Below are 15,850 nucleotides of genomic sequence, written 5' to 3' on the forward strand. Positions count from 1 at the left end.
TGCCCCAGGCTGGGATTCTGTTCTTCCCCATTATGATGTAAATAGATAAAACATGTTATTGGAAATGGTAACATGAAGTTAAATTAATCCCAGATCTTTTAAAACTTCCTATTTTGCTATTCCTCTTGTCCTTCCGTTCCTTAACAGGCCCTTGGCTAGGGGAAAGCTCTGAGATCTGGAATGCCAAAAAATCCAAAGTTATTTCTTTTAATGGCGTCATTACATAGAACCCCCAAAATAAGCCACAACCTTAAATATACAGAGTGAGGAATAGGCAAAAAGCTACTTTTAAAAATGTATTTTGTTTACTTTATTTGTGTATTGTAGTGGGATGATGACAAGCAAAATTCCCTAAATAATTCCAAAGACACAGGAAACAATACTGAATATAGACAAGAGACTTTAATTCAGGAAGTCAAAACAAGGCTGTTATGAGTTACAATTTCATGATTACAATTGCTTCGGCTGTTATGAGTTACAATTTCATGATTACAATTGCTTCATATCATCATCCACTACAAGATTTGAATATTGTCCTCTCAAATACTTTTTCCAGGTTTTACTTTTTAAAACTCAGGCAAATTCCAAATGTATTTCCAGCAAGTTCAAAGAAAAGATCTGTCCACTTGGCAGCAATCCACATCAAATCCAGCTGTTTAGAGTGGAGTTTTCTTCTCTGCTGCAAATTTACCCCAGATGTGGAGGGACTGGATTTTCATTCCAGTGGTAAATATAAACTACCCCCCCAAAAAGTAAAGAGAAAAAAAATACGTGGACAGAAGATTTCCTGCCATTGAATTCCACAGACAGCTATTAAATTAACACTGAAAATGAAAAGGACAGGATCATCTGCCTGTGATACAATCAAAAGGCACAAAAGAAAAGTTCCAATGTCTGAACACAGCAAGTGAACTCTCTGAGTCAATGGTAAACGTGTGGCCTCTGTACTGAGACTGGACACCGACCCGCGAGATCGCCAAACATATTAGGAACGAATCCAGGCCCCACAGTGGGAGTTTTGCCATTGACTTCAACGGGGCCAAGTTTTCACTCTAGGTGCGCAAAGTGCAGGTGTATTACTAAGATAGTTTGCTCAAATGGGTATTTATGTGTAGACAATTACACAATCAGTCTGCACAGTGGACACACGTTAGAATGCTCATGCCTCATATTTTTGAAAATTTGGGCCCTATTGACATGTCTAAATACCACTGGAATTCTCAATGACAAACTGTCTTATCCTGCAATACTTACTCACCAGAATAAGTCCTTACTCATGCGAGTAGTCCCATTAACTACATGGGCACAAGTAGCAGCAGTGGGCCCTTAATTTATCTTTAGAGGCTCCAGAAACTGAACCTCAACCACACAACCCCTTGTAAGTCCTCCAGGTGAATTTGATCAGTTACATTTGTCTAACATACTAGCACTAAGGTTACAGGAAAGTTTCAAGCATTTCCATATCCTATGCTATTCATTTTAATAATAATAATAATAATAATAATAATAAAAAACAGTTACTATGACACAGTGGTTAGGTGAATGGAAGTGTTTATAAACACAGATTGCACAAAAATAGTGTTTTCTAGAGGGGAAGCTAATTTTAATTTAAGCTTTAAAAGCCTGTCAGTTTAACTGCATAGTTTTTAATAATACTGGGGTTCTACTCGGGCCTTATCTACATGGGAACGTTACACCAGCATAATTTAAACAGATACAGTAATACTGATATAACCCGTTTGTGGCCTCTCATGTCAGTATAAAGGTGTATAAAAATCAATAAACATCAGTTCAGGAAAGAACCGGATCTTGGGATGCGTCTGCCCAGAAGTCTGGGCTTTTAGCAATTTTGTTTAAATCTATTATTAAATCTAATAAATAAGAGTGTCCACACAGAGTTTCACATTAGTTTAACTATATCAGTTTAAATATTGATTTAAGTTAAACGGATGCAACTCTGTCATGTAGACAAGGCGTCCGATAAAGCAGCTGAAAGGTGGTTTGACATAATGGATAGGTCTACAATTTGAACTGGAGGTGTAATTTCCAGTTTGAAGAGATATACCTGCATTATCTCCGACTGATCTAGCACACTAAAAATAGCAGTGTAGCCACGGCAGCACGTTGAGCTAGCCACCTGAGTATGTATGAGTCTTGGACAGAATCGTACTCAGGGTTGCTGCCACCTCCCGCCACTGTGCCTACACTTCTTTTTTTAGTGTGACAGCCTGACCAGAGCTAGTGCAGGTATGTCTCCTGGAGCTGGACATTACACCTCTGTCTCCAAGCGTAGACATACCCAAAGAACAACCCAAAACACACAGCTGAATCTCATGAGACAGCCTGATCCTGAGATCTGCTTTGTGCCTTATGGGAGCTCCCGAGTACCCTCAACCATCACTTGATTCAAAGGGGACAGAGGGAAGTCAGCATTTCAAAGGCTCAGGCCCCAAATGAGACATTAACCTGTTTGTATGTGCAGGACTGTCTCCCTCTCTGGCTAGGAAAGAAGTGTTAAGGTGGCAACATGAACATATTAAGATCAGGGTATGGAACCCTTTGTCCTAAAGGCAGCAAAACTCTTAACTCAGAATTAAGTGATGTAGAAAATTAGGTCCATTTACTGTGCTACTAGAACTAGCTACAGTTTAGCAGACATACAGATGAGCTACCAAAAGCTTTTGATAGCCTGCTGGATGATTACTGCTATAAAACTGATTTTGGTTTGTCTATCCCTGACATGAATAATCCTTTTGTAAAACAAGATAAAACTTTTTTAAACTAAAAATTATGCTAAATGTCCATCTCACATGAAGGATAGAACAGAGACGTCCCAATTTGTACATCATAATAGGGTTTTACTGGCTACCACTTTTTGCCACAACTTAGTATGCAATTAAAATAGCTTATTGATGCCAACAAAAAGGTAAGAATAAATATTTCTTTAAGCATATTGCTATAGTACCCTTGGCAAACACTATATTATATACAATCTCCAACAAATAGAATGATTCAAAATATAGTGGGTCCACTCAGTGCACTTGTTACATGAGGCCAGAAATCCACGGGGCGTCTGAAAGGAACACATCAAACATGTTTTTTTTAATTGCAAATACAAAATTTGCAACTTATAACATCTGGGAAAAAAATCTTTTAAATCATTAACATTTTATTACGAGCCAATTAACAGAGAATTGGGAGAAGTCGTCTTATCACATTTTAACAAAAACGTATCATCTTGCTATTTTTACAATTAGTGTCAAGAATAAAGGGGCAAATCGATTTTTTTTTTTAAATCAACTGAAGCAATAAAACTTATTTTTAGGGATTCATTTTCAAAGATTGAGAGTAGCAGTCAGTTTAAAGCTATGACCTAACAGATTCTGGGTCTCAAAAAACAAAGTCTCTCTTCTCGCTGCTGAATATACAGATGGCCAATTAAGATTTATGGAACGTGAAAGTATTTAACAATCTGAGAATGTGAGGCTTCACAACCCAGCTACATTCTGCTTTAATAAGTGCATTCTGATTGCCAATTAAAAGTCTGTTGCAATAGTTAGCACCATTACACTGCCCCAGGCACATTTGTAAAGTTTACAACTAGAGTATTCAAAAAGTCAGACTTAAAACCTAGCACAAGATTTGGACCATGTGATATATTTTATCTTAAAAAAAGATGGGGGTGGGGAAAAGAATGAAGAATTTCAGATCAGTGAAAGGTGTTGGCTTGACAGCCCTAAAGACCTCTGTCAATCCTGGTTCCTCTGTTTATCGACAGAACAGGTAGAGAGCATAGGTAGCAGTGCAGGCTTTCCTTACATCACCTTGCCAATGGGCCTCAAGCTTGCCCCAGCAGGACCCACAGGAAGGGAGAAGAGTATTCAGTCTCCAGGCGGGATCCAACCCTTGGCCTCTCTGCTCAGATATCAGTTAGGTGGCCAATTATACCCAATCACGGTAGGCAGTTCTGTGGTATCAACATTTGCTCACCAGGAACCATATCATAGCCACAAGTCAGGCATCAGACTATAAAGACTATTGGCTTTTCTTCCCATCCCCTTAAATATGCTATTTACTATTTAAATTTAAAAAAAAAGTAGCATTGGACAAATTCCTGTATTTAAATCAAAATCTGAACACAGAAACTTATCTGCTACAATTAGGCTTCTTTGAACTCAAGCTAGCGTTTTGGGGAGGAAGTCCAGGAGAAAAGGATTTCAAGTACCAGAACCTATATGTTCCATACCAGGCTGATAGACCCACTAGGGTGCCAAACAATTTTTGGGAGAAGTCATGGAAATATAGAGCAGTGCAAAAAAACATCCAGACCCAGATCAGGGTCAGAAAGCTCAAGGCAACAAACAGGGCATTGACCACTGCATGTAATCGTGGGCTCCGTTCAGTGTTCAGGACATGCAGCACAGCCATCTCCTCCACAATCATCAGAGCACAGTATGTTAGGAGGAAGGAGTGCCCTGAGATGTCAAAGCCGTGCCAGAAGCCACCACCCTGGCGGCACTGCCACTTGCTGAGGTGCTCCTGGAACAGCACATCAAGTGCTGGTGATTTGTAGCAGCTGCCAGTGAAATCCTCTATGTGCAAGAAGAGACTAGTGCAGACATACCAGACCATGGTGCCCACCAGCAGGGTGCTGATACGCCGCAGCATCTCCAGGACATTTCGGCTGAGACAGTAGTTGGTGATGGCAATGAAGGGTAACAGCAGCCAGAATGTCCAGGCCCAGGCCAATTTGACAAAATAGCTGCCAGGGAGAAGCCAAAGGAGAAGTATAAATATATTAACCTTCAAGTCAGCAAGGAAGGGGTAGGGATTAGGGGTGTACATGGAAGAGGTTTCTAAATTATATCATGAACAGCTATTTACCTTATTTACACAACACCCAACACCACAGCATCTAATCTAGAAACCTAGAGAACAGGAGTTCTTAAGCTTTCAAGTGACAGCCAAATAGACTGTCTTGTGGACATATCCCTCCCTCTTCATGACTGTCAGGACCAGCTCCCCTGCCCTCCGATCCACAATGGATTTACATCCTCATGGCAACTACAATTGTTAACGTGAAAAAGCCGCATCAATAACCTGGGGGTTGGAGGGGGGGGTTGCATACTTTGCTGCTCCTGTAGGCTCCACTCATTTGCATACACCAGGGGCCCTTTGCATCCTTCCATTCTCCAGTACAAGTTCCCTGTGGGCCACCCTCCCAACTCCAAGGATTCTCTGCAACCCCCCCATGCTCACATTGGGGATTCTGTGTACCTCCCACTCCTCAGGGTTTGTGTGATCCCCCATTCCTCCCAAACCGACAGCTCTGTTTATTCTCTCTTTCCCTCATCCCAGGGGCTGCCCATTATCATTATTTCATTTCTTTCTGTCTGGAGAAAAGTCATTCAGGGTGTCAACACATTAAACTATTAATGAACAGAGATGAGACAGGAGTATTGTTATGCTAGAAGGTATAAATTGCTGCCATCAACCAGTTCTTTGATCTACTGACAATTGCAGAGATATGGCAGGGGCTTCAAGTGTCCTCCATTTTTCCAACATTCACAAGTTATTGCATTATATAACCAAACAGACAAATGCCATCAAACTGAATGTAAGACCTTGCAAGCTTGGCCAAATATTTAATGTGTTTTAGGAGCTAGAAGAAAGAAGGAGAGTCAGCACCATCTGATCTAATCGCTCTCAGATTCTGTCCCCAAGTCTCCATGCCAATTTCTGGGGCTCTACGACTATGTTTTTTCTATTTTAAAAAAATGTCTCCCTGTTTCTGAGTGGAAGATCCAAACAGACAAAACTGATTTGCAATGCAGGGGAAAGACTAACAGAGCGACACTGACTGCCCACAAAAGGCTGCCAGATGTACAATGTAAAAGGGAAAAACGCAGAGCTATTTTCTCTCTCGGCTCTGTCTGTTACAGGACCCTCAGGGATCACGGTAACACGAGTAGGTACAGCATGACTGTGAGGTTCACGGGCCCCTTTAATGCTGTTGCTCACAGGCGGACGGTGCTGGCTGGCCAGCTGCATAGGGCTCCCCGGCCCCTCTGTGTCCTACAAGCAACCAGGCCCCACAGAATGAGCGTGTTAGGCGTGTCCTGACTCTCTAGGATCCTTCTGCAGCCCTGCATGGAGGGAGGCACGTGTGCCAGCTTGTGCTCCATCACTACAGTGCCGGCTGGGGCCACTTGGATCGGGGCTCAGCCAGCCCCCGCCCTCCCCCCCGAGCCATACACCACCCAGCAGGGTCCTCCTAGGCCACCCGCCCCCCCCAAGCAGGCTCAGGCCCCGCCCCCTCCCGTGGCCCCGCCCCCTCACATGTTGAGCAGGTTGCGCTTGCTGCTCATGTAGGAGTCGGGCAGCAGCGCCAGCGCCTTCAGGAGGGAGCCGCCCAGCATGAGGCCCAGCAGGCCCCAGGGCAGCCACCGCCGCAGCGAGCTCCGCGCCAGGGCGGTGCGCAGGGGCCGGGCGCAGCGATCCAGCGGCTCCATCGCGGCGACGCTCACTCCCGCCGCAGCGGCAGCCGGAGGAGATGATCACGCTGCCCCGGCGGTGCCCGCCTGCCTCTGCCGGGCGCCGTACTGCGTCACCGTGCGTGCGTCATGACGCACGGCTCCCACTGGAGTCCAGGGTCCAAGGGCGCCGGCGCCATCTAGCGGCCGCCGAGGGCCAGCGCCGGCCCGCGGGAGCTCAAGGCGCTTCTTACCGAGCCGCTGGTTGGTGAAGGGCGGAGTCGCGTATTTATCTCGGGAGACTGGACCCCTTTGCCAGGCGGTGCCGATCGGGTCTGGTCAGTACCCGCCGCTGCCCATCAGTAGGCTTCAGAGTGAACAGGCCGGGCTCTGGGGGGCGGCTGGCGGGGCCGCGTGTCCCGTCCCTCAGGCCCAGGGAGGCGTCATTATCTTCATCACAAGGCAGATTGGGATGCAGGAGGCGGCTACCAGAGCCAAGCAGTGGCTGGGCCCCACCCGGCACGGACACTCTGCGGCTCCAGCCAGGGCACTCCCACCCGCCAGGGGAGCCCGGCCCCCAGGCACCTTCCAGAGGCTCCAGCACAAACACAGCCCCCTCTCCAGCTGGGGGCGAGTAAGTCACTGCAACGCCGGGGGGCAAAGGCTCTGGGCAGCACCGTGGGCAGAGCAGTAGCACTTGCCTCAGGAATGGGGCTGTTCAAAGCCAGCCTGAGCCCTGCTCCCCCTTCGCTGGCGCTGGCCCCTTTGCTGATACAATTCAATAAACTCAGAGTTTTTTCACAGCTTTCCACTAAGTGGCACCACAGGCCTGTGGAAAGAGAGGAACTGGGCTACTCCAGCCAGCCACAGGATAGCACCAGATCCTGGGGAGTCAGGTGGGGTGTATGTGTGTGTGTGGGGGGGGGGGGTTTGCATCAATTTACCTGCTTCATTTCTGCTTATCCCTCTGTAAAGCTCCGGGTGGCCTCACGTGACTAGAGACCCCGGTCCACATCCCCAAAAGGATTTAGACACCACTGCCCTGCTCCGCTCTGGTGCCATCTAACTCCCCAGGCCAGAGCCTAAACTCACTTGCCACTTATTTTTGCTGTAAAAGTTCCTTACCCACCTAAGTTTTTGCTTTTTGGTATTCCCACTGCTGCCTCACTCCAGATACTGGAGTCAGCAACCTATGGCTGATTTACTGTGACACGCTGCTGCCAGCCTGGGGTCCTGGCCGCCGGCCCCGCTCAGCCCGCTGCCGGCCTGGATGGACGGGAGCCTGGGCAGGCAGTGGGCTGAGCAGGGCCAGCAGACGGGACCCTGTCTGGCTTGGGCCAGCAGACAGAGCCCCAGGCTGACAGGAACCTGCTGCCAGCCTGGGGTCCCAGCCGCCGGTCTGCTCAACCTGCGGCCAGTCTGGGGTTCCATCCGCCGGCCCCTGTAAATGTAAAATGTATTACTGGCACATGAAACCTTAAATACTGCGAATAAATGAAGACTTGAGCACACCACTTCTGAAAGGTTGCCGACCCCTGCTCTAGTCCCTCTGCACTCCCAGATGGGTTGCCTAACCATCGTGCTATGGAGTCATTCTCACTTTCTCTCACTGGCTCAATATTTTATCCAAAAACAGCATCAACCGGAGAGATTCAGGGACACCCACTCAGAACATCCCATAGCCCAATGGGTAGGGCACTCTCAGGATCTGAACAGACTCCTACCTCTCCTTTCTCCCTATCAGGTGGAGGGGAGAATTGAATCTGAGTTTCCAGCATCCCAGGTGGGTGTGCTAACCTCTGGGCTAAAAGTTACAGGGGTGGTAGTACCACATCACCACCTTCTCCTCTTCTAGCCATTTTGTCTCAAACTAGGCAAGTGCCTAACTCATTCCCAAGAACCAGCTTAAGCACCTAAGGTGCTCCACTCCAGGAGAGGCATTCCTGGCTGTGGATCACAAACAGAAAAAGGCACCTGCCTTCAGTCTGTAGTTAGGTGCCTCAGGTTGGCATCTCCTATTGGCTAACTGAGGCAGCTCTCCATCTAGCATGCAGGCTTTTGTGGATCCCATTTTTAGGTGCCTCTCCTGCATTGTGTAGGGAGCATAGGTGCCTATTGTTATTGTAGGACTGAGGACACCATCGTGCTAGGTGCTGTACAAACAGCAAAAAAGCAGTCCCTGTCCCAAAGATCTTACAGTCTATGTACATGCCTATGAATCTCAAGTTCTCAGGAGGGTATTTTGGGCTGAGAATGACTTGATAGGTCCCTTTCAGAGTCCATCAATGCTACTCTTCTTTGGGACACACAAATATGGCAGAGCGACAAGGCACCATGTTCCCCCATGCTAGTGGCTAAATAGATTTTTTTTTTTTAATGCTGCCAGACACCAGTGGCTCCTGGCACAGGAGACCAGATTTGGGCACCGAAGCTGGGTCTGTCACAGTGGTTTGGAGCATATGGCTTGCTACAAGGTTACCACACCAAAAAAAACCCTCTTCTCCCTTCCTTTGTCCAAGTAATTTATAACGCTTAGCTACAGACCCCATACAGAGGTTTGTCCTGCTGAGAACTGTATGGCAGAACCTCATTTGATAAACACATCAGCTGCTACAGCTGAGTAAATTTCTGCCCCCCTGCAGCCACACACTAAATTTAAGGAATTGCTCTGCTGAGTACAATCATATTATGTTGCTGTCAGAGGCCCCACTCTGAGGAGACCATTTCCAGTGGCAGCTGAGAACCATTTGTCAAGGGGTTGAACAATTCCTCTGTCTCCTTGGAAACAGCCTTAGATAGGCAAAAGGTTAATTGGAAAATGAAAAAAACAGCCCACCCAACCCAAACATCTACGTGTTTATCTCTGTCTGCCTTTCCATCCAATATTAAAGTGATTGATTGTTTTACACTGAGGAACACACAGCTTTTATGTGAGCTGACCAGATGTAGGGGAGTTCAGGACTGACTCTCATTGAAACTATTAGGGAGAGTCCACAGTCTGAGAATCAGAGAATTCAGGTACCCTGTAGGAATTTGTATCATATTTTTGTTGTCCTGTGTTGATCAGGAGACCCACCCCAACCCTATTAAAGCAGATGAAGGATGCCTATGGAGACAGTTCTGTAAGCTGCCACAGAAACCTCTCCCCTGCTATATTAAGACAGGTAAATAGGATATGGTAGAAGTGGCTGCGATAGCTACTCACACAATAGAAAAAGATACACTTCAGCTGGTGAAGTGTATGGTTGCAAACTGGAGATTTACAAAAAAAATAAAAAGCTAATTATATCTTGCTGGACTATATAATAACTAGGGGGACATGATAAGAATCCACAAATATCTGAAAGGTATGTGTAAACCGCAAGGCTGTAGAAGAACTGTAGAAAGTGGTAAAAGAGGCAGCTGGTCTGATTGATCGAGTAGGCCTTTTCCATTTCTAGTTTATCTGATTTAATGAAGGCCCAGAGATGAAGCAGGCTGGGTCCAACTGAGGAAATATGAATCATTCCCAGATATTTCAACATCATCCAAATGAATATGAACCTTTCTTGATATTCCTACCCTGGAAAAAGTCACAAATAAGAATATGCATCACTGTCCAGCTGTTTGGAAAAATCCTCCATTGTGCATACGAATGCCAAGAAATGGAGCAGAATGGTATTGCACACCCAGGAATTCCAGCTTTGAATCCAGCCTCATTTAGGGAAATTAATTGCTCCATAGATTGTTACTATCTCACTGGTTAGCAAACCCATGTGAGGCTTTAATAATGAACCAGAAACTGGGCACAAAATTCACCTGCTCCAGGGGTTTATTACAAACCCAAAGCTCACCAGACTTTTACTAAGCTTCATGAATCTTTCAGTGTACCTGGGTCAAGTTTCAAGCAAGAACATCTGAATCAAGTTTTGAATGAACCCCAGGAACTTTTGTGGTTTTGAATGGAAACCAGATAAAACTTGATGGTTTTGACTGAGGTTTGAGGTTTTGGGTTCAAATTCAGAACTCAGAGGGAAGAGTGGTGAACTTAAGATAGGCCAGAAACTTTACAAAGTTTTTTTAGCCCCCTGTCATCATGTCTCTCACCTCCAGACCACTTCCTTGAGTCTAGATGTGGTGGTGCAGGGCTTTTTTCAGCCTGGTGCCCTCCCATAGTCATTCTGGTGTCACAACATCTATCTTTATAGATAGCCTAGCCCTCCATCCAGGTCACTGTCCAGTCTGTTCCTCTTCCAGGTTAACAGACAAGTCCCAGATAGAAAATCCCAAAGTCTGAAGGCTTCTGAGCTCAGTCCTCAACCTGCATCTGGGGCCCACAATACATGACCCCTTTCTGATGCCCTTACCATTCCCCAGACCAAGAGGGAAGGTAAGGGAACCCAGGCCCACCCTCTTCTTTGGTTTCCAGCCCCAGGATCTTGTTTAGGTAGCCAAGGACTGTTCCTTCAACCCCTCTGCCATTTTTCCTGGGCTGCTCCTATCTTTCCCCACATCTCTGGATTCTAATATCCTTACTTGGGATCTCTGGTTCCTCACCACTGCTTCTCTGGCTCTACAGCTTTACCCCCTCAAGTTTACTCACAGCAGCTGGGAGATGACAAGTAACTCCTAGCTCTTTGGCTTAGATGAGCCAATCCTACCCTCCTCTGAGCAGAAGGTCCTTGTCAGCCCTCTGGAGCTAGGGTTCTCTCCCAGGCCTCTTTGCCTTAGGTTAATCACTCCTACCCTCCTTTAAGCAGGGATTATCTCCCCAGCCCTTTTCCTGGAGCTGGGATTGTGACTTAAAATCCCAGTTCCCTTTAGCTGAACACCCCTTACTAATTAGCCTTCCACTCTGGAGTGTTCAGCAGGGTAGCCTTCTATCAGGGTCTGCCTGCTCTGAAGGCAGAGGCAGCTCCCCAGGTCCCAACTCCTTCCCACTTGGTTGGGTGAGAGAGCTACAGCGTCCAGATACTTTCCTCAAGTACAGTTAATTCCATGGAGCCTTAGGTCTCATATATATCTGTTGGACCCTCTGAAGCCTTAAAGGGCCATGCCAGGGGATACGGTGGGCTGACACTCCCCACAAACAGAAACTGATGTATCACAAAGCTCTCTCATGGAGCCCCTGAGATATATTAAGGTAGCAGAATATAGTAGGTGATAGTGTCTGACAAGTTTCCTTTGGCTTGACCTAGAAAGGAACTTCTTGAGAACCTCAGAGGCCAGATTGACCAGGCCTGCAATGATGGACATGTCTGGCTGAGTCTGACCACAGAGCTGAACTCTTTTCTGAACAGCAGGGCCAAAGAGGAAGAACCAGAACACCCCATTTGCTAGCCGCGATGCAGCTAAGTGAATTGGCAATTAATTCTGGTGAAATACCATGTGTCCTAGGGCTAGGAAAAGCTGTCCAGCTGCAGAGACAAGGAGCCTGAATACTAGACCTGTGCAGAGTTTGAAAAGGCAAAGTCTTTAATAAAAATAAACGTTGTCCTAAGATCCTTATATAGGCCTCTGTCCGTCATAATCTCCAAAGTTTGAGATTTCCTTGTCTTGTTCACCTCTCCATGTAGTACTCTGCACTTGGGAATAGCAGCAGCTGCTAGCAGGAGCTAAGACCTGTCCACACATCTTCTGATGGTCATAGTATCTCTGGTCAGCTTTAGATCAATAGTTCACGTCCTGGGAAGATGGCAGGTATAATGCTGTTTGTACAGCGTTTTGTTTGCTTTCAGAGGGGATCACATGCTGGGACACTCCATTGAAACATTGTGGGCTCCTTGATGTACAAAGAATAAAGTGCATTATACATCAAAAAGCTCTTGTTTACCTCAGCTTCACAATCTAACCTGTTAAAGTGATAAAGACGACTCTTTCACTTTTCTAACCAGTCAGAGAGGTCCCTTTAGAATGTCAAATAGGTTACTAGTCACCTCCAAAACAAAAACCAAGAAAGATTAGGGGATACATTATGCAACCATTAGCACATATTCCAACTCACCTGTGTCCCTCCTAACATATGTGCATGCCTTTAGAACAGGGGTGGGCAAACTTTTTGGGGCGAGGGCCACATCTGGGTGAGGAAATTGTATGCAGGGCCGGGGCAGGGCGGGTGGAGTGCGGGATGTGGAGGAAGGGGCTCAGGACAAGGGATTGGGGCAGAGAAGGGGTGCAGAGTGTAAGAGGGGGCTCAGGGAAGGGGGTTGGGGTACAGGAGGGGTACGGAGTGCAGGATGGGGCTCAGGGCAGGGAGTTGGGGTGCACGGGGTGCAGGGTGCAGCAGGGAGCTCAGGGCAGGTGGTTGGAATGCACAGGAGTGCAGAAAGGGGCTCAGGGCAGGGAGTTGGGTGCAGGAGGGGTGCGAGGTACAGGCAGAGGGCTTAGGGCAGGAAGTTGGGGGGCGGGGGGCAGGAGGGGTTTGAGCTCCAGCCCGGTGCCGCTTACCTAAAGTGGCTCCGGGGTGGCAGTGGCGCACACCAGTCCCCACGCCACTCCAGGAAGTGCTGCGGCCCCTGGAGGGGGGGCAGAGGGCTCTGCGTGCGCACATGGAGCCCTTTGCCTCCTGGCCCGGGGGCTGCTTCTGAGAGCAGCACCAGGCCCACAGCACCACCAGGGGTAATCCCACGGGCCGGATCCAAAGCCCTGAAGGGCCGGATCCGGCCCGCGGGCCATAGTTTGCCCATCCCTGCTTTAGAATCATATAATATTAGGGTTGGAAGGGACCTCAGGAGGTCATCTAGTCCAACCCCCTGCTCAAAGCAGGACCAATCCCCAGATTTTTACCCCAGTTCCCCAAATGGCCCCCTCAAGGATTAAATTTACAATGCTGGGTTTAGTAGATCAATGCTTAAACCGCTGAGCTATCCCTCCTCTCACCCAGTCAGTGAATTTTTGGAACTCAAAAGTTTGTCAATCTTATGACTACACACACACACAAGACCAAATGACTTGCTGTGGAACTACACTGAAAGCAATGGAGTTCCACCAATAATGAATTTGGCCCTCTGTGATTTTATCATATTTATGAGCGATTTAATTTGTCAAACAGCTGTTGTGGAAGTAATTTTAAATCAATGTTTTTAAAAATTAAAAAGCAGCAAGGAGCAGAGGGACTGCTATGGAACAAAGATCTTGTTTTTCATACAAATGTCCTTAGTAGTAAAAACAAGGGTTGGTGGGAGGAGACCCTGTATGAGACAGACAGAGAAAGCGTTTCTCAAAACATTTTTCAAAGTCATCATCACCAGATCTGTGACAGTGTGCAGTCTGAAAGAAGAGAAGGGTACATTGGAGTTCGCTTACATTGCAGAGAAATTCTTCATTTGGTACTGAGAATTTCAGCTAAGAAGGCAATCCAGGATAATGGCATTTGACAATTTATTATATGTTGTTTGTGACAATACTGCCATGCCCATGTCTAGTGTTACTAGTCACAGCATCATATCCCTGAATTAAAAAAGACAGCTGCATTCACACAAATGATTGAGGATAATAGGGGCTGAGAATGGGTTTCACAGAGTAAAGTATTGTCTGCTTAAACCCCTTATGCTAGGGCACAGCCGTCTTTGAAAATTTTCCTTCTTTGCTTCCCAGATTTGTAGTGCTGACATAGGTGCCGACTCTGTGGGTGCTCCAGAGCTAGAGCACCCATGGGGAAAAAATGGTGGGTGCAGAACACCCACCGGCAGCCCCCCCATCAGAACCTCCTCTCTGCCCCAGTGCCTCCTGCCCACCAGCTGGCCCTGCTGATCAACACCTTCCCCGTCTTGCCCTGTGCCTCCTGCCTGCCGCAATCAGCTGTTTCATGGCTTGCAGGAGGCTGGGGGGGGGAGCGAGGATGTGTCGGGGGAGGGGTGGAACAGGGCAGGAAGAGGTGGGTGGGGGTGTGGCCTGGGGCAGAGCCAGAAGTCAAGCACCCCCCCCCACACACACACACATTGGAAAATCAGCACCTGTGAGTGCTGATCTTCAGATCGTTTTTCAAAGAGGTGCACTGCAAGCTGAAGTTCACTGGTTGCTTGACTGGTTGCTAATGGAACATATTGTGGCATCTGCAGTAGAATTCATAAACTGGGCACCAGTTTTAAATGAGTAGAGCTGACGTCATAGGCTCGAGATCCCTTCACTCCAAATTGAAACATGAGAATCATCTCTGAGGTCATGAGTTCTAGAATGTTCAGTGAGAAAAATCTGATGGTTTCCAGGTGTTGTGCAGATTTGGAACAATTCACCCTCTATTTAGAATCCTTTTATAGATAGGGTATTCCACATCCCATCTGTTTCTGTTGCCGGGGCCACCAGCTGATGCCAATACTCCTTTAGAAGAACCAGTCACTGTTCCTTTATAGGGACTCAGAGGAGGATTCAGTTTAGCTAAACGTGATGAAATCTGATTTTGCATTGTTTCCTCTATGGGGATTGCATATGGAAGATTTGTAAGGGAACAGTTCCCCCAGGGCTGGTGGAACTGTGACAGACAAAATCCATATTTATGTGAACTGATTTTTGGGGGAAAGCAGATATAGCTTACCGCTTCCCCCTTCTTTTGTATGTTTTAACATGCATCCTCCTTGTTTTGCACAGGGGAGCCAGATTTTGCACTGTAAGCCTGTAAAGAATTTGGCCCATGGGCTGTAAAATAAAAACCTGGGAAGCATCTTGACTCTGTGGAAAATAAATTGTATTGTTTTGTAATGAGGAAAATTAATGTTTTAAAGAATATGCTTGTTACACTGTATTTGGCCTGTTAATCACTTTTGGGGTTCTATTGGAGTCTCAGTAAGTTTCAGTATCTCTACTGCTGCTCCTATATGTGCATATGGTGCAGGTACACTCTAAGGTGGCAAAGGTTATGCAGAAAGTTCCCCAACGCCTCTTTGCCTTCTGTGCCTCTTTGGCTCTGAACTAGAAGTCAGAAGACACATGAAGTGAGGACTGGCAACCTGGTTCAGATAAAATAGGGTCCCCATCATACAAACGGTCATCTGTTATTAGAACCAGTGTTGGTTCTTGTTTGATTTGAGTTTTGGGGTAAGGTACAGGCTGATTCTTATGGTCTCCAAACATGTTGGTCTAGCCATAGTTTTCACACCATGTACAGAGGCTTGGAAGGATTAGATTTTTAATCACTAAAAGTTGGTAAATGTCAGCTTCACCATACATACAGACCATACATACAGAAACTGATAAAAAATATTTCCATCTGTAATAATCAAATTTTTCAAGTGCCGCTTGAGAACTTTGATTTAGGGATATTTATTTTGTATATTTTGACAACATGTGTTTTAATGGTTACAGATCTTTAAATTTTTGAATCTCAACATCCACTGTCATTAAATAATTGTCTGATTCTCCCATAATTTCCCACAATTGTGAAAATTTAATAGAAAATACTT

The 15,850-nt window shown here is 46.4% G+C and overlaps 1 protein-coding gene across 2 annotated transcripts; it reads right to left on the reverse strand.

The window, feature by feature from the left end:
- Positions 1–383: 383 nt before the first annotated feature.
- Positions 384–6,636, reverse strand: FITM2 (fat storage inducing transmembrane protein 2). 2 transcript variants are annotated; one of them, XR_006573254.1, is made up of 3 exons: positions 6,340–6,636; positions 2,274–4,762; positions 384–2,065 (listed from the first exon to the last, which is right to left on the reverse strand). XR_006573254.1 is itself a non-coding variant. In XM_044986398.1 (2 exons), exons 1-2 carry the CDS (start codon positions 6,510–6,512, stop codon positions 4,147–4,149), a joined length of 789 nt encoding a protein of 262 aa, XP_044842333.1. In that variant the 5' UTR covers positions 6,513–6,636; the 3' UTR covers positions 384–4,146. The 2 variants fall into 2 exon arrangements, 1 of the variants encoding a protein (XP_044842333.1); XM_044986398.1 differs by having other exon boundaries at positions 384–4,762.
- Positions 6,637–15,850: the final 9,214 nt, after the last annotated feature.

The sequence above is a fragment of the Mauremys mutica genome, chromosome 13, assembly GCF_020497125.1.
Source record: "Mauremys mutica isolate MM-2020 ecotype Southern chromosome 13, ASM2049712v1, whole genome shotgun sequence".
In the NCBI taxonomy this organism is placed as follows: Eukaryota; Metazoa; Chordata; order Testudines; family Geoemydidae; genus Mauremys; species Mauremys mutica.

What these genes read in the sequence shown, in the direction of transcription:
- FITM2 (XM_044986398.1), bottom strand. Translation starts at nt 6,512, where the DNA reads ATGGAGCCGCTGGATCGCTGCGCCCGGCCCCTGCGCACCGCCCTGGCG. An exon ending in AAGCGCAACCTGCTCAACAT is followed by an intron (nt 4,763 to 6,339) that starts GTGAGGGGGCGG and finishes TCTCCCTGGCAG; the next exon opens with CTATTTTGTCAAATTGGCCT.